Here is a 19743-nt window from a genome sequence, read left to right on the forward strand (position 1 = left end):
TTTTCAATTCTCATCTGCACTCAGTTGGACAGCTTACAAGTGACGGCATAGTGATGAATCTTATTATTTTTTGCTCTGCTATCGTTCTAGATATGTCCCCTGGTGGTTCATTTGACCCATATTTTTGTCCTATGCGGGCTTGTAGTCTAATACATGATAAATCTATTATATAAACAAATTAAAATGACTCGGCACTAGGCGATCTTTGTTTACGTTGGCCACCTTGGTCCGATAAATGCTTAATCTGCTTAAATATAAGCCTCTAGATAGGTCTATTTTATTATTTTACTTAATGTACACAGTTTCTGCATGTAAATAACGTATTCTTTTCTAAAAATCTAATTTCAATAATCCGTAATACAACAACAAAACTGGCCGTGTTTACTCACCCGCAGTAGTTGACTGTTAGTTAAAATTATGAATTTTGGCGATTGAAACACTATGATATTTATATATCACTGTAAAGAGCACATAATCTAGTAAACAATAACACATTACTGCACATCAAAACATAAAGAATTACGTATCAAAAAAGAAAATAACGTTCAGCAGTTGTTGCTCACGCGCGCGAAAAAATTACGTCACTTTTATGATAGGTGTAACGGTAAACTTTGTCATTACATTGAAGAAAAGTTTATTTTAACACCATCTATGGTCCCTTCAGGTTTCTCGTCGCGCTTCAAGTGGGTTCGATTAGAGGGCTCTGTAGTGACCAGTTTAAAACGTTTCGACAGCGAATTGGATATAGGGCATTTTTTTGGCCACTTCGTCAAATTTGTGGATTTGTGCACGTTGATAGAGGTTTGAAGTCTTCTGTAGTTGACATTCTTAATGGCAATGTGGATAGAAGAAGTAGTTTTGATTATTATCACGGCTTGTGGAATGAGGGGTCAATGAACCCGATAAAAAGGTTATGAGAAACGAGGGTTAGTTGGAGGTTTTTATCGAAGTAGTTCCTTATTGCTGGCTTTATAGATAGAGCTATAAGCGATAAGCTTCCATCTCGAGCATTCTTTTGTATAGGGCTGAAATCTGGACGTCGTATGCAAAACAAGAGCGTCGATTGAACTCCTACATGCGCAGCTTACGCGAGATCTTAGGCATAAGGTGGCAAAACAAGATTACCCACGAGAAGGTTCTTTAAATCGCACAGCTACCTAGCCTGACTACGATATTCAAACAGAGACGCCTTCGTTGGCTAGGGCATGTGTACAGGATGGAGTCTTCTCGATTGCCAAGACGCGTTATGCTGGGTGCAGTTGCCGATGCAAAGAGAGACATGGCTTCTTTCAATATTGATTATAAATCTTGGGAGAAGCTCGCTAATGATCGATCTGAGTGGCGCAAACTTGTTTCCGGGGGCCGCAGATCCTGTGACGAAGCATGGTTCAGGATACTCGCAAGCAAAAGGTTGAAACGTCACCAAGGCGACACTGAACCTGCTCCAGCAAACTTCCCCTGACCGACCTGCGGAAAAGTATGTCGATCCCGCATTGGATTGTTTGGACACCAAAAGCATTACTCAGGCATAGCACCATAAACCGTCTGTAATAGACTTACAGGCCAACGACGATAGATAGAGTAGCTTTAGATCAGTATTCTAATATTTTGATAGGCTGGGTTGCTTGTTATTATTAAGAATACAAAATAGTGTTGTTATATAGTTTGTTAAGTTTGGCATTGATCGATAGGTGCAGGAATATAATGAATGAAAATGTATAAAAGAATCCGTTTATCTTAATTTATTGTTCTGCAAGTAAACTAGTTAAAGAAACACTTAAAAGATTAAAAAAAGACTGGTTGCATGCACTCCGGGAGTGCCGGCAGAAGAGAAAACTTGATTATTAACGTTGAGCATGTTTGATATTCATCCGTCTTACGCTTGCTAATAATCTATGAATAACGATATTATGTTATATTCAAAATACTAACAATTTCTTTGCATATGCAAAATCTATTGATGATAGAAAAAGCAATTGTTTTACTGTATAAAAAGAAGCATATTCTCATGCCATACTATCAAGTTTTTCACTGCAATTCCGTTCTCTATATCATCCCACTCGATTTTCATATCACAAAAGTATTTAACACCGATTGGCGCGAAAATTAGAAAGCGATAAAAATGACAGATTCCAAATTCAAATTCATTATTTTATATTATAACAATATTAATGGCCAGACTAAGTATTTATTGAATAAATAAGTGTTGCAACGGGCTGGTTCCTAAAATCGTAGTATATTCAAGGTAACATAACAAAGATAATTTATAATCCGATTATAGGTATATTCACAGACGCAGACAAAGTCAATTACGTCAAAATATGCGGAGTAATGCCTCAAACCATACAAAGATTTAATAAAATCCTATCTATAGAAGACATTCACCATACGCGGTGTTTTCCTATTTGAAAGTGTTTTTTTAAAGATATTTTTCACCAGAGAAGTTATGTGAGTAGTGAGTATGTAGAAGGTGAACAATACAATATTTGATATATTTATGAATATTTTTAAACAGGGAAAGTATTATAAATGGAGAAAGTATTAAAGACATATTTATAGATTTTTTATTATAATAATTATCCTGTACTATGTATTTAACATAAGTTTTGTATTATATATCCATAGTACGGAATTTGAAGTACATTTTATTATGTATTTTGATGAAATGTGCTTTAAATTCTTTAATAGATACTAGAAGGAACTATTTTTTTATAGTATGTAGTATTTATAGTATAGAAATATATAGAAGTATTTATATTCTTAACTCTCAGGCAGTGGTATTATTGGTGTAAAATGTTCGAAAAGCGCTTGTTTTGTAAAAAAAGAAAAATAATTGAATATATGTATTGTATCACTTTTGATTTACATCAACCATTATGTTCATGTATGCACCGTCCACTTTTAAATATTAATAAAAAGAAATCCATCTAAAGACATTCACCAAGCTACCCTAAAATTATGTAAATCATTTCCTAGACCATTTCCATATATAGTTTAAATGCACTATAACTTTTGACCCCATTGAATACATTGGTCTCAAGTAGACAAATGTTCAGGAGTATTTTTGTGTGTTGATTGCATATCTACATCAAATTTATAAATTATGTTACTGTTTTGACAATACACTCAACAATACTACTGAATTTTTTCCAAACGGTATGTAATTATATTTTATTATAATATACAAAGTAAATCATGAAGGGTATTTTGAATATGTTGTTAAAGGTTTGTAAAAAGTGAATTTAAGTTCTATGTCCCAAAAGAGGTTGTGTTTTATTACCCCACACCACAAATGCATGATTTTTAACCATATTTGTATTTATTGATATTGCTAATAATCATGATAGTAGAATGATTGATAGCTTCTTTAAACACCCACATCATAATTCACGTTGTATACAACACACAGAATAGTACACAAAATATCAGCTATTTATTATGTTTTATGCATAAAATATATAAAGCAAGCGATCTCTTCAAATGCACTATTTTTACAATCCATAAAAGCACTGTCTTTAATATCATGTTGTCAGCATATGCGAATGCCATGCAATATACGTTTATATCACAAATAAAACGGCAATTGAAATCATGAAAATGACAGCGGAAATGAAAGTTTCTTGGCAATTTCAGGTACAATTACACATATAGATCTGCTGTTAGATGTTTATTACATATACATATTACAATAATATAGATACACCAAGATTTAAAAAACTAAATACATACATGTATGATACATACTTTAAAAAGAGCTTCCGTTGATACAAACGTAGTATGAATGCTTCCTACATGTATTGCTCACATTCTATACGTAACAAACGGTTAAAAATGTTTGTTTTTTTATCTGATACACCTCGTTACACGATTAGAAAAAGAACATGCTAATGAATATATGCTAATAATACGGGTCCGCTTCACTTCACAATGTTTTATCATGCTCACAGCACAAACATTAGCACTGTATATATAGTTATTAGAATCCTGTTTATGAAATTCGACTCCACAATACTTTACAAGCAAGCACTTGATCACTTCCGCGGTAAAAGGCGATGGAGACAATGCCCTTATTTCGATACAAACTTTAAACGTATTTTCTCTACTTATGTGAGACCCTGAATACATTTTTTCATTGCAATATTATTTTGAGGCCCTAACAATTCCATCTATCCACACAAAAGTCGAGAAAATCTCCTTATTTCAAGATATTTCACATTTTGTTTTGACAACATCGAGGCACATGTTGCTGCATGTAACAAAACTAGTGCATCCTACATTAATCAATAATAGTACATATATGGAACTAGGTCACGTCACGGCCGTAATCCTGTCTTCGCGCAAAAATAGGACTCGCGGGAATTTTAAATAGCCGTCAGATTTGAAATTTTCACTGCAACATACTTAGTGCATGTACTAGTCTAATCTGTGATTGATATCTTGTTATATCTATATTTTGTAGTAAGTTTAATGCATATGTCTTTTATTGTGGAAAAAAGAAATTTTGCAGAAGTTTATTTTGTATAATAAACTTAAATAAAATTTGGACGAAATAATGATTGCTGAAAATCACTTATGATTTGAGTGATTCGAGTCATGTCTCTGCATTGATGCTGATGATGTGAATGATGAGATTTTTTTCTGAAATATTCGTAATTATTTACTTAAGAAATTAGAATTTAAGTAGTAAGATACTAGTATTAAATTTTATCAATATTCACAGGTACTACCCCTATATGCCCTTCATCAGCTATTCAACACCAACGGGTCACACACCACAATGTGAGTATTTGTTTATTTATCTATATAGATTTTAGGAACACAAGTGTTATCAAAAATACTATGTACATTAATTTAGTAAAATATCTAATTGGTAAGTGAAATGTTGTTTATTGTTCTTAAGCCAGTAAAACCGTGGCAATCGGTTCGTGCATTCTGGAGTTATAGCATCAGGAAGGAAAACCCGACTTATTTTTATATTATTTAAAATCATTGAGTTACCATGTACTACGTACTAGAGAGGGCATCGCTACTAAACTATTTATAACACGAGTTAGAGTCAATCGTCTGAAGCCATTTTTTTTGTTTCCTTGATTGGTTTTAATTGATAAATTTATTCATATTTTTTAATAAGATAAACAATATTTATTTGTTACATTGATTGGTATTAATTTATAAGTAATAAGAGGCAGAATATCAACAAAGTGTAACTCAATAGCCGGGCCGCGCCGCCGCGCTTGTTACACAGGTTTTGTTCGTGGTGTCCTCTCTATAATAATAGCTCAATGTGATGAATGTCCACCAGACTACTACCCGAACGGGCAGGGCGTGGCGGGCGCGGGCGCGGGGCGGGGGAGCGCGCCGCTCGTGCCGCCGGCCACCGCCGCGCCCGCGCTGCCGCACCAGCCGGCGCCGCACATGCCGATACCTGGTAAACGTTGTACTGACACACACACACAACATAGTACAAACACATAGAGCCATTACGCACTGTCGATTAGTCGCTGGCGATTCAGTCGCCGGCGAAGGAAACTTACTATAGTTAAAATAGGGGCTTGCGCACTTAGTCGTCAGTCGTCCATGCGACTCGGCGACTGGTCGACAGTGCGTAATGGCACATGACACAAGGGCTTTCGCCGAACGTCAATCGCTTGTAGTTAGCCGTCAACGCAAACTGCATGCGTCGGCTTGCGTTGACGGCCAAAGTAGCCACTGCCGTTTACAACTTGCTGTTCGTCTGTAAGAACTAAAGCATACGCAATCATATAATACTCGCACATGTACGGATGTGTGCATGTAAAAATATACATGATCATATAGTACACGCACATGTAACACACACAACCATGTAGTGCACTCACATAGCACAAACGATCATATACTTAGTACAAGCACATATGCCACACACAATCATATAGTACACGCAAATAAGTCATACACAGCCATAATATAGTACTCGCACATAAACCACTCACGACCATATATAGAATACGCGCATATACCACACACATGACACAATTGTATAGTACAAGCACATATACCTCACACAACCATATAACACGTACACGCACACTTCCCAAGAACTTGTACCATATACGCACGCACCACACGACACCGACACAATTTCTACTGCATCACACAGCGATATTATAGCAAGCTCATTCAATAAACACAATATTGTGTTGTTGTTTATATGTGAGAGCATACATATACATTGTTGCAGGTATCCGACAAGGCCCAGCGAAACGTACGTCCCACAGGCTGCCTATTATTAACCCAGTCACTAGTGAGTACTATTATAGCAATAATTACTATACTAAATATAGCATTATTACTATGTGGTAACGCCAATATAATTAAAATAGTAAATGTAGAAATTAAATGTTTATTGTTTTGTGGTGTGTTCCTTCATCCTTCCCTACATACGAGCACAACCAATCACCGCGCGCCATCTTGGCGCTAGCGTCCAATAAGACGTGAACGCGTCGTGCGTGTCGCTGGAGTCAGTCGAGTTCGCTCCGTTCCTTCGCGAGGACCGGGACTCGGCCACCGCCGGAGAGCTTCCGCGAGGCTCTCTAGATCATCAGGCATTGTGCTTTCGTAACACCCCCGGGGCATCCCGTGCACCGGCCCTTGGTCGCGCTCACCGCCGCGTGTGTGTTTGTGTGGAGTGTGGGACTGGACGCCGTTCTTGCCCGCCGCGAGCTGGAGGACCCTCACAACGTGGCGGCGCGTGTGTTCTGGACGCTACTCCCTCCGACGAGGTATGTGCCGTATGTTCCCGTCTTTCCCTCTTTGCTAACACCACGTAGATCAAATACAGTCCACTTTCATATCGAGAAATATATTTACGTATATTTTTTATATTGGCGCGACCACTATGTATTACTATTTTTATCAAAAATATCATGAACGGTGTCGCTTATCATCACCTACCAGCTAAGTCTTTAATAAAATAAATAAAACTAACCCAGGATTCGAACCTCCGCCTCTCAATATAGAAGTACACTAGAACAATATCTTAGCTCGATATGCCACTCACGACTTTAAACTTATAAATGGTTATAAAGGTATGATAAATCCAATATTTTCTCTTTAAGTTACATTACTCTTTGCATTCTCTATTAGGTATAGGTACATAATATATTTAATTTTAACATAGTATTTACGGTTACGTTTTACAAAATGTTTCTTTGCATGTGGCATTTTTTATTTAAAAATTTCGTAGTGGGCAAATTTATTAAAATTACTATTTTGTTATTCATATATCCTTTTGGTCTTTAAATAGTTTTTTTTTCTGTTATTTGGGATAAATTAAAAGTTATAATCGACATAATATAATAATGATAGCATAAAATACACAGGTATTGTATGTAGTTTTTAATATCTTAAGTTTCTATGTAAATACGTGTATTATTTTTAATATTATTTATTTTAGTCTATGTCTGTTAAAAGCAACATTATCATAAAACATTGTTCACAGGACAAGATATATTTACGGAGTTATATTCTAACGATAGTCAAAATGTGAGCGGAGAGTCCAGTGAGAGGCAAACGCCGCAACCGGTAAGATGCTCACCTAATTTTAGTGTAAAGTGTTCACTTTAGTGTAAAGTGCACTTTAGTGTAAAGTGCACTTTGAGTAACGGAAGACACTTTAAGCACTGTTGTTCGTAATCAAGTATTATACGTATTTTGGTATTAGTTTGTTGTATTAGAATGTATTTAAGTATTCAATTTATTGTACTGTAGTTTAAGTACTTCATATGAACGAAAATTGTTGATGACATACTTTTTTTATAGCATAATGACCCTTTTTTAATCAGTCGCTGATATATTTAAGCAGTGCTTCGTCCCTTTCGCCTTCCAGTTATTTTATTCTTAAAAGGGAGAAGAAAATATGTGTTTAAACAATGAATAGTTAAGTTAATAGAAGTTATAGTATCTCTTTGTCTGAAATAGCAGATATTTGGTAGATTTTCTTCAGTGGATGCCTGGATTCTTGTATTTTAAGAGCTAAAACATTAAAATAAGCCGCTTAGACTGAATATACCGAATAACCTAATGACTACTTGTATCATCACCATATCAACAAAACACACAAAAACATAACCCTACATGGATCAGTCGTGTAAAAGGGAAATTCTTTCCCTTTGCTTTACATAAAAGGGCAATTTATTACATTTCTCACTCATAGAGGTTTAGTCCCAGTTCTGTTTTTTTTTTCAATTCTTTTGCCTTATTTGCCTTTATTTGAGTGCCTTTTTAACATCAAAATTGTAGTTTTATACCTGGTACTCGATATACTTGTTTATGAACCATCCATCCCGAACATTACTTTCCAGGTGCAGATATAGAATATAATTTTATCATAAAAAATTATTTCCTTTGCATTATCTTAGAAAATACACAAACTAAATATTTATGGGAAAATGTATCGCAAACGTTTCTTGGATTGGTTGTCATTCCAAATGTAATAATTGAGAATATTATATTTATAATAAACATATTATTATGTATATTTTAATATTATTGTATTGGTAATCTTTGTATTAATTATTATTTAGAAAATACATTTTAATAAACCTCTATTTTACTTTGTAGTTTGTAAATATAATAAGTTTAATTTAAAATTAACCTATTTAAGATTATTGTAAGTACATAATATATACTATTTATTATGACAGATTAATGTGTCTTTCGCTCTGTTTTGTTTTGTATAATAACCAAAAATAATAATTGTGCTATATAATTATATACCATTTTGTATATAAAGTACCAATTCCTTGTGCGCAAAAATAAAACAATGTGTGTGTAAAAATTAAAAAGCATAAACTATCTTTTAATTTTCTAAATTCTATAGTAAAAAGTAAAGTAATGAGTAAGGTGAGTGACATAAATGTCTGAAGTAGCAGTGTTTGCACACAGCAGGAGAACTCGCAGAGCATCGTGGAGGAGTTCACCCGGATGGTGAGCGAAGCCGCCAACCAGCCAACGAACTGCGAGGCCGCTGCCAAATCGAACTTTGTACCTAAAAGTAACGAAGTGCCTGCTACAACCGCAAGCCCGACGCAACCTCAAGCGAATGCAATAAATTCTATTAATAATAATATAGTAAAGTCTGATATATTAAATGATAATAAGAATATAGGACCCGAAGCGGAAGTGGAGACGCCGGTCGTGTCGGCGATCTCCGACAGTCCTGTTATAGTGCCTAAAATGACAAACGTTAAACACCAAAAGAGTAGTGAAACTCAGTCTATAGCCGTAGATAGTAAAACGCAGAAACCGAAACAAAAGAAACCGAACGTGCCTCAGAATGAAACTCAAAAGCAATCAGAAGAAGCGACGCAAGCGGAAGCGCCGGAGCGTACCTCGCCCGCGGGCTCGCCCGCACCCCCCGCCCCGGCCTCTGCCCCCGCGCCGGCCCCCGCGCTCGCCCCGGTCCCCGCACCCCCCGCGCCGGCCCCCGCGCCCGCGCCGCAGCCGCAGCGCGTGCGGGAGCCGCGCGAACGCGCGCGCCCCGAAGAGCCCGCGCGCGAGCCCCCCGGGCCCACGCCCAACGGGCCCACCGCTGTTGGTAAGTACCACCCCTCCGGATAAATAAGTGCCATTTGACGGTTTGTAGCCACCTCCAATGTCCACAAAAAATAAAATAATATATTACTTAAGACTGTTTCAGGGATTTATGTATATTATTTTAATTAATAGTGAATCGAATTTTTTAACTACCAAATATTACTTTTGAAGTATAAAATCTAAGTGGCCCTTATTATCTCACGAGCACGTTATAGCATGAAATTTTAATTAAAATATTCCCACGAAACTGCATTATTGTCAGTATATTGTGTACACAGTTTATTTTCCCTTTTTTTTTCTATGGTACGATTTAATATTGTGATGTCGTTGATGCACCATTTCGGTAATTTTTAGCATTGTGAGAATATACCTACATATTTTACAATTTCTTTACTATTATAATCACTTCATGAAAAATAATCTGCTTCTGACTATTCTTTCTACAAACAAACTCTACACGCAAGACTACAATTTGAAAAAAAAAGAAATAAATACCTACAGTGACAAACATATATAAAAGCAAAGTATATTTTGCACATTGCATACCTTCTTTATTTTACGATGTATCTTATCCATGACTAAAAAAAATCTACATAATAGCTGTAGGCATGGACGTATAAAAAAAGACGGACGGAGTATCGCCTAAACATTGAGTGAAGCCTAGTAATGGCGGCGACACATCTATGTGTGAGTGCCATGTTGCCATGGCAACACTATGGCAACAGCTGTCCTGATGACAATGGCGGCTGTATTTTTTTCTATAAATTTTGCCGTAATAATTTTGTCATTAAAACATAAAAGAAATAACTTGCTTCCCTGTGGAATGTAATCCCTTGTGTTTTGTTATTGTATGGGCTGCTGATTGATATGATATGATATCCCATACACTCCTTTAGCTGATAAATTGATAGTTTGATAGTTTGATGATGTAAAACAAGTTATTGCCTTTGATCACTTTATTGTTGATTGCTGTAAACTAATGATGATAATATGATATTGATATATTTGATAGTTGATGATTGATAATGAGATTAATTGATATAGCGCGTACACCCCGAGCGCTTTACACGAGCCGCGAGCGCAGACCAACTGGGTGAAGATGTTCTTGTCACCATAATGAAATAGGATCGTGTAAAGCGCTGAGTCAGGATGTACGGCTAGCCCGTACAGTTATTTAAAATTGTACTGTTGCGACGCCATTTAACCACGCAAGGCGGCATTTTAAATATTTTTTGTGAAACAGTGACGCAGTTAATCAGTCGGTAGTTCACGACGTAATGGCGGCCGACTAGCTTACTATGGTGAGAGTGTGTGCGTGTTCATTGTCTTTACACGATCGCTAGCTTACTACGGTGGCTTCACGTTGTTTGTTCGTAATACGGCGTCCGTCTTTTTTTATACGTCCATGGCTGTAGGTAAATCTATATAAATCCACTAGCAAATAATATGACAAAATAAAACGTATAACAACAAATGTCTTAAAAAAATTATTCATTGTAAAATAAAAATCAATTGAGCATATCATAATACATATTATCAAAGAGGAATTTTGCTTAAAAGTTATCGTCAAAGAAATAATTCTTAACTTTTAATCAAACATATTATACGTATTAAATTAAACTTGTACTAAGTAAATCTTATTTTTATTAACGTATGAACATACGAAAATAAAAAAATATTCGGTTTTATTATTATCTTAATATGTATATTGGAAAATAATTACTCAAGTAAATTATTGTAAATTATTTCATTGCTTTCGTTATTACGTGTACGATAGATCTGGTTTTATTTTTATCTTGATGACATTTCCAAAACGAGTCAAATGTCATCGTTACTAAGCCACATCATCGATTCCGAGTCAGAATCGATTTTCCAAGAACTAACAATTTTTTCAATCAAATATTGAGTCATTTTAAAAGTAAATTAAATAGCGAATAAGTAAAATTTAATACTTTTACGAAGTATAATATATCAGCTTCTTTTCCATTATTTATTATTTCTAAGAAATGAGGGCGAGTATAACCGGATCAATTCCGTACCTGCGCACAACACTAGGTCATCTGTCCGCATGGAACAATTCAACATGGCGGATTTTACTTCAGTCACGGCGAGCATGGCTGCGTTTTAATTATTTAAATCATTGTATTAATGAAATTTTAAATTAGTAAAATATATTGTAAAGTTTTTATTTTATACATTTTTTTATTTAAGTTATGAAATAAGTGATCGCAGTGAAACGAGTGCTTAACAGTAAAAGCTATTCTAGATCCTTGAGTGACCTTTTGTTGGACTTTCTTTTACCATATTGCCGTTTTTCGTCGTACCAGGGATCGTTCGAAACTTCAATAAAATTGAATATCGGAAACATTCTAGTGATCAGTGCCACGCAATTATTATAGTCTGACAATCAGGTTGGTACAGTGAGATAGAGCTGAAAACTCCCACGTGGAAATTATACCGCACGTCTCTATTTATAGATTTCAAACTTGGTTCACAAAAAGTGATTGGTACGATCGAAAAATCGTCACTTGGATGTGCAAGCGGTGCATTATGTTAATTTAGTTCGCTGTAGTTAATTACTGTCAAGTTGAAATCCCCTGCAATATTGCAACTTCGGTTGCGCTCTAGCCTGCCATTTTTGTCGATAGTCAGTATATTCCATCAAAGAATGCTTTCGTCCCAAGATATTTCTGACCGCCGGCCAATTTTCATTTATTCAATATAACAATGGTGGTTTTCGACAAGTTTCGAGACATGGCTTATACGTTTTCGTGCCATGCATATAGGTAATATGCATAACTAAACGAGATTAGGTGAAGTTACGACAGTATATTCGAGACTTTATGCAATAATTTTAACAAATTCTATCGTAATTATGGCGTTGAGAATCATTTCATAGTCTACAACGATTTTGTGTTGAATAGTCTGTCCATTGTGCTTACAAAGTTCATCAGTGATCAATCATATGTATTCCATTGTGATTTGCCAATCAATATTAAGGCCAAATGGAATATAATTCATTTTAAAAGATTGTTTACATAATTATTATGTACTCACTCTTCACAACATGGTGTTTTAATCTATGTTAATTCATTTTTTTTTGCATTACAGAAAAACATTAACTATAATCTCAAATATGAAAAGTTTAACCTCTAGTGTTATCATATCTTGAAACATGTGCCTTCTTTGTTAACTTTTGATTCACTATTGTGATTATGTATGCAACAATCTATATGCACATCATAGTGGGAGCATGCATATTTTATCCTAGACAACAAAAGAATTGAATGTATTGTTAACCAAATATATAATTTTCAGTGATTAGTTCGGCTGATAGTACACCAGAATCTATCAACCCACCAACTAGTCAAAACAGTCAAGTTAACGTAACTGAAACTAAACAAAAGGGAGTTGTAGAAACTCCAACTTTAGAGACTGAGCCTGAAGCCGACGTGAAAGCGGAGGTTGTAGAAAATAGTGAGACATTCCCTGAATCCCAAACTCCTACTGCCACCCAACTGTTGTCGAGTATCGAGAAGGTTGCCAAAGAGCAATCACCCCTGCCAGAGCCGCCCACTGAACAGGAGCAGAGTGCCAGTCAGGCTCAAGCCAAACTCACTCAGAGTATAGTTAGTGCTGCTCGAAACAATCCTGAATTTAAAATGAAAGATATTAATCTCAATAATACAACTCCAGGTACATTCCCTCTTTGATTTATATTTGATGTGATAAGTATTTTAACATACATATTTAAATATAATTTATCTTGCATTTAAAATATATAATAAAATAATTTTGTATATTGTTTCTATTTGTAACATAACAAGTAAATGTAACCACTGCCTCATCTCCAATCAAATTTTAAGATCCCGACACTGCCAATGGAAACACGACTGAAGTAGCCGAAACAATGAAAGATGTGAACAAAAATGAGAAGTCAATAAAGAATACAAAGAATAATAGTAAGAAAAATAAAAACGCTAGCACCGAGTCTAGCATTAAGGAAGAGACATATGAAAATGGTAAAGATGAGACTGACAGAGTTAGTAATGTAGAGCCTGAGCAAGTGGAGAAGGATGAGGAGCTCTCGGACAAAGGGGAGGCTCCTGCTGCCGCTCCTTTCGTTCCTAAACACAAGTATAGTGATGGTGAGTACGCAGCTAATTATATCTCATTGCTCATAGTTCACTTTGAGTAGGTGTTTCAGGTGTGTGTGGAGCCCATTATAAATACACCTATAATAATACTCATGTCCTTTATGATACTTAGGCTTACAATTTAAACTTTTATATTTTCTTTGTAGTTGAAGTGAGTGATTTTATTCAACAAAATATACTTGCACTGACCTGCAAAGAAATCTTACATTTGACCAATGATTTACAATATCATATCAGTTAATTGTGACACAGCAAAAGTAGGATTAGATTGTGTTAGTCATAAGTGAAAGTATCAAACTCATTCAAGCTTTTCTGTCTGCCAGACCACCAATATACCTATCTACTGGGTATATTTATTAGTACATGCAATTTCATTTTATGTAATTGTGAAGCTGTGTGTTGGAATATTTCATAGAACTGTTGCGTGGTTCTAAATACTAGTCAGTTATGGAAAAATTCTGTTATCTTTTTTAGTACTATTCACATCATACTTAATGAGTTTTAGATTTCATTTGCATTCATAAAGAAATGATAATGTATGCAAATTTCAATAAGGGCTTCAAACATTAGATTGTATGAACCTCCTATTTTCTTCAATGATATGCTAGGAGTTTAATATTTAGTATACAAGTATATTATTAATTATCACTAGATTATATCCTTACTAAAACCATAGCAGATTTTTTTAATTCACATACAGAGTAGCTAACATATTCTCTTTGTTAATTGTTACAATTACTACCAATGTCAAATGCAATCAAAGTGATATAGTTTGGTTATGCCTTTAACCAAAAAACCCATGACGCATTCTAGAGTGCTGTGGTCATTTCATGTTGTTGTGCAAGTTATTACTTGCCACCTTGGTACGCCTCGTAAACAGCGTTCACATTTTAGATCAATGGTCCCCAATGAACCCCGCTGGCAAGAAGACTTACGACATCAGACTGCTGATGCAGATCAAAGATGATCCCCTCTGCCGAAATAAGCCCAACGCGCCCCTGCTTGAAGCTTGCAACATATTGAGGGTATGCATAAACATTTTTTACATTCTACTACATTCTTGTTTGTTATCTTGCAATAACAGTATGACCTGATGAAGGTCCTTCGATATAATAAATTGAAAAACATAGTACATTTTAGTTGTATAATAATTCAATACAATATTTCTCTGCTTTTACGGGTCGGTAATTCCAATAGCGAAGATACGAGTGGGCGATGTTTTCCTAGATACAATAATATTTCTATTTTGATATTTCTATCAACAAAGGCTCATTTCGTAGAGTGTATCGATTTTTAGTTGGGCGCCTCGGGTATGTTTTGACGATGCGAGTGTTTACAGACTATGCAGCTTCAGGACTCCGTGATGTCGTTCAACCAGATCTCGAGACCTGTGAACGACTCCCTGTTCCCCAACTTCCTCAAAAACACCAGCCCCAACATGCGTAGCACGCTCCCGCGTGATACCAAGAAGGACGGTAGAAATGCTGTTCCTACTGGTGAGTAATGAGTTAAATGTCACTAATTTGCTGGAAAATTATATAGTAGCGAAAAGTCTCAAGAGTGTTTTATAATTATAAGTAATTATTTTACATTGAATGTGTCCACAGTTAAAAGTTCCCATACTGTTAGGGAAACACAGTGATTAATATTTAATGTATGAAAATATCCGTGACCCTGGAGTAAATTGATCAGACAATTGTTATAAATTTATAAAGAATAGAAAAAATTCGATCACGAGGCGGGACTCGAACCCGCATCCTTCTCGCCATTCCGGCCAATCCTTTCTTAGCGAATGCCTACGTCCTAACATCTACCTGCATGCCAAATTTCAGACCGATACGTTCAGTGGTTTGGGCTGTGCGTTGATAGATCACTATATCAGACACCTTTGAGTTTTATATATATAGATTTTCTGATCATCTACAAAATGCCATCTCTATACAGGTAAAGGAAGCATGAAATTGAGTTCTTCGTCGAGCGCCAGTGGCGGGCGGAACATATTCATCTCGTTGCGCGAGGAGGTGAAGCTCAACGAGACCAAGGACGCCTGGAAGCCGGCCAGGCTCAAGAAGGAGAACCTCAGCAAGGACGAGCTGAAGACGCAGGTTTGTTTTGTATCTATACCACTTATTTGTATGAAATCTTTCAAATAAATAATAATAGGGAATTTGTATACCACACTTATCGACCATGATTACTCATTGACTAATTAGTAATAGTTTTTGAGTGCATTTAGAGATTCACCATTATTCAATTTCATATGTAAACGGATTTGAACTGTTTCAGCGCGTTGAGAGTAAAATTACTAGGTCGCGTCATGGCAATTACGTCACGTCATGGAGTAAGGCGACGATTTTGGTATCATTGAAACTTGCCAAAGAAGTTACACTTTTGACACCTGCTCACACGCTCTTATCTATTGCCTCTATTGAAATCGTTATTTGTATGATACAGGAGCTGTACAAGAAGTTCCGCGGCATCCTGAACAAGCTGACGCCGCAGAAGTTCGACACGCTGCTCGACAAGGTGAAGTCGCTCGAGATCGACACGCAGACGCGGCTCGAGGGCGTCATCGATCTCGTGTTCGAGAAGGCGATCGACGAGCCCAACTTCTCGGAGGCGTACGCGGCCATGTGCAACAAGCTGTCTACGCTCAAGGTATAAATATATACTAGCTTTCCGCCCGCGGCTTCGCCCGCGTTTTCAGAGAAAACCCCGCATAGTTCCCTTTCCCGGGGGATTTCCGGGATAAAACCTATCCTATCTCTCAAGTTGGATCGAACTGCACATGGTGTGCGAATTTTATTATAATCGGTTAAGTGGTTTAGGAGTCCATTGAGGACAAATATTGTGACACGAGATTTATATACATATATTAAAGATATATACCTTAACTACATGTGCAATATGGTGTGTTACAGCCGTATATAACCCAACTAGGTGGAGGATATAGTATGTAATGGGCAAATTTTTTAACACTATTGTACTGTCAAGGTAACAAATAGATGCAAAAAGAATACCTATGCTTAAAGCAGATACAGCTCATTATGGTGATCTTCTTCACTTTGAAGAAACTAAGATGAAAAATTTGAAAATTTCTGTCTATTCAGAGAAAATAAGAAAAGTTCAACACAAACAATTTGCAGATAAGTCTTTAAATTTTAACACTTAAAAATATATACTTCATTTTATTTCTTCTAAAACTTGTAAGATTAATTGTCATGTGTTTGTTCAGGTGCCGGCCGCGAACTCACCGGATCAATGCGTGAACTTCCGCGCCCTGATCATCAGCAGGTGTCAGAACCAGTTCATCACGGCGAAGGCTGACGAGAACGTCATGAAGCTGCAGAAGGAGATCGCCGAGTGCACTGACTCCGTAAGTATTTCATTAACCGACTTCAAAAAAAAGGAGATCAATTCGGCCGGTATGTTTTTTTTTTAAATGAAACTTCTTTATGGGGGTGTGACAAAAATTTAGTGTAACATTTTTGCGTTACGCCGTACGCGTGACTTTTTTGCGTTATGCCGTACGCGTGACATTTTTGCGTTACGCCATACTCGTGACATTTTTAAGGTCATAAAGAAGTTTCACTTCTTACGTGTGTACTCTAGTACACGCATACATTTTTTTTATGTATGTACACCGATTACTCCGATGTTTCTGTACCGATTTACGTGATTCTTTTTTTGTTCGATGCGGGATGGTGTCGAATTGGTCCCATAAAAATTTTATTCGGATTGGCCCAGTAGTTTTTATTTTATGAGCATTTTTGTCTGTATTTGTAAATGTTGCAAGTGCAAGTTTGAAGTCGGTTGTTTTTAACGCAGTTATCACTTGTTTAAACTATACCATCTTAGACCACATCATCCTATATGAGGCGAGATTGTGGTCAACCACTTCCCTATCTATAAAAAGAAAAAAAAACTAGAATATTATTTATGAAGATAGGATTACTACATAGTATAAAGCTAAGTCGCTATCCACGTCTGTCCTAATGTCTGTATGTGTAGATATTATAACAACACAACGGGTTTTGATGCAGTTTTTTTTAAGATTCAAGAGAGTTTTTAGTATAAAATTTATTAGGTTTTAGACAAAGCGGTGTAAGCCGCGGACGGAAATCTACTAACCTCCAACTATATGTTGAATGGCATTAATGTTATATTTTAGAGAGACATTATGTGCAATTAATTAATTGTTTTGAATAATGCAGGCCAAGAAGAAGGAGCTAGCCGCCCAGCTTGAGGAGATAAACCGGCGCGTGCGCATGCGTTCCGTTGGCAACGTTAGATTTATCGGTAAGCATACTGTTAATAATATTGTTTTGGTAATCATACACACCCATACTAATATTATAAATGCGAAAGTAACTCTGTCTGTCTGTCTGTTACTCAATCACGCTTAAACTACTGAACCAATTTGCATGGAATTTGGTATGTATATGTTACGGCTAAAGGTAGGTGAGAACATAAACTTAAGATTAGCCGGCTAAACTTAGGTTTATTTTCGACGAGGTGTTAATGTTAGTTTGTTCTATCTTTAGCCGGCTAAACTTAAGTGTAACCGCAGGCCCGTGGCTAAAAATGTCGGGGTGGGTAGATTTGGTTACTATAATACATGTAAGGAACAGGGCGAGTGTTTTCTGGCACTTCGCCGGCTGCTGCCGCAGCACGCTCGCTGCGCTCGCTCGGCTCGTGCGGGTCTTAAGAGTTCTAACCTAACCTAACCTAGCCACCAGCTTTCTGCCCTGAGTCGGGGTGGGTAGATTTGGTTACTATAATACATGTAAGGAACAGGGCGAGTGTTTTCTGGCACTTCGCCGGCTGCTGCCGCAGCACGCTCGCTGCGCTCGCTCGGCTCGTGCGGGTCTTAAGAGTTCTAACCTAACCTAACCTAGCCACCAGCTTTCTGCCCTGAGTCGGGGTGGGTAGATTTGGTTACTATAATACATGTAAGGAACAGGGCGAGTGTTTTCTGGCACTGTGCGGGCCCCTCAAGCCCTCCACCGGCCCGGCGCTAACCAAATCTACCCACCCCGACATTTTTAGCCACGGGCCTGCGGTTACACTTAAGTTTAGCCGGCTAAAGATAGAACAAACTAACATTAACACCTCGTCGAAAATAAACCTAAGTTTAGCCGGCTAATCTTAAGTTTATGTTCTCACCTACCTTTAAGCCGTGACATATATATTTTGATACCCGACAAAGGACATAGGCTACCTTATATTGCGAAATATGTACCATGGGCGAAGCCGGGGCGGACCTCTAGTTTCCTATATTTTTAGAACATTGGCTGTGTAATTTTCATCTGATTTTGACTTTGAACATCTATAAGTAATCCGATTCGTGTTTTATATTTATTTATACAATGACTTGTTTGCTAGCGATTTTATAAACCCATTTTGTAGTGTTGATATGATCATGTGACTAACAGACATAATTTGGAGATTTTTAAACAACTTCACTGTTTAAAATTAAATGAATAAATTGATTTGAAACAGAATGTATTAGGATAAATTTCTAATGAATTAATAAATGTGGAGTCGTCAATGAAAAATATCTAAACTTGTACAAAATCAAGTCACTCAGATGAAAGTGGCGATAATTGACCCAGTAGCAAAACTTTCGTACTGCGCTATGTTAATTTCTCACTTTGCACCTTTGGTTTTGTGCCTCATACGCACCAATTTAATGGGTGATCAAAAATGTATTCAAATATACTGCGAAATTATATTGGATGATTGGTATTTTAATATGTGCAAAATAAAAACATGCTCTGCGGAAAATTATATTGGCTATGTTTGCTATTTTTTTAGTTTGGCTGCATTTGCGAACTTTTATTTGTTGCCTTTTCTAGCCTTTTCTTAATTGTTTTTTTGGCAATTTATTTGCATTAGAATGTGTTATTTTTTGCTTAAGTAATATTCACGTAAAAGTTTTCATATCTAGTCCGTTTTCTTATGGGAAAAGGTATACATTTTTGAGTAAAGCAATGAAATTTGGTTCGAA

General features: G+C 36.4%; 1 protein-coding gene across 5 annotated transcripts in view; it reads left to right on the top strand.

Annotated features, from left to right (window-relative positions):
• LOC149910843 (eukaryotic translation initiation factor 4 gamma 3-like) overlaps window positions 1–19743 on the top strand; it is a 73774-nt gene that overhangs the window by 36801 nt on the left and 17230 nt on the right. For all 5 annotated transcript variants that reach the window (XM_090119729.1, XM_090119737.1, XM_090119748.1 and 2 more), the window contains 13 exons: window positions 4721–4779; window positions 5303–5428; window positions 6221–6283; window positions 7481–7563; window positions 8929–9577; window positions 12895–13272; window positions 13443–13724; window positions 14628–14758; window positions 15073–15229; window positions 15678–15838; window positions 16188–16391; window positions 16969–17109; window positions 17948–18032. In XM_090119729.1, the coding sequence (XP_089975855.1) occupies window positions 4721–4779; window positions 5303–5428; window positions 6221–6283; window positions 7481–7563; window positions 8929–9577; window positions 12895–13272; window positions 13443–13724; window positions 14628–14758; window positions 15073–15229; window positions 15678–15838; window positions 16188–16391; window positions 16969–17109; window positions 17948–18032 (2519 nt within the window). The remainder of the gene's footprint in view (window positions 1–4720; window positions 4780–5302; window positions 5429–6220; window positions 6284–7480; window positions 7564–8928; window positions 9578–12894; window positions 13273–13442; window positions 13725–14627; window positions 14759–15072; window positions 15230–15677; window positions 15839–16187; window positions 16392–16968; window positions 17110–17947; window positions 18033–19743) is intronic.

Source organism: Colias eurytheme, chromosome 1, assembly GCF_061535395.1.
Source record: "Colias eurytheme isolate Ceu_HAF_F1 chromosome 1, ilColEury1 Martin Lab GWU primary, whole genome shotgun sequence".
Classification (NCBI taxonomy): domain Eukaryota; kingdom Metazoa; phylum Arthropoda; class Insecta; order Lepidoptera; family Pieridae; genus Colias; species Colias eurytheme.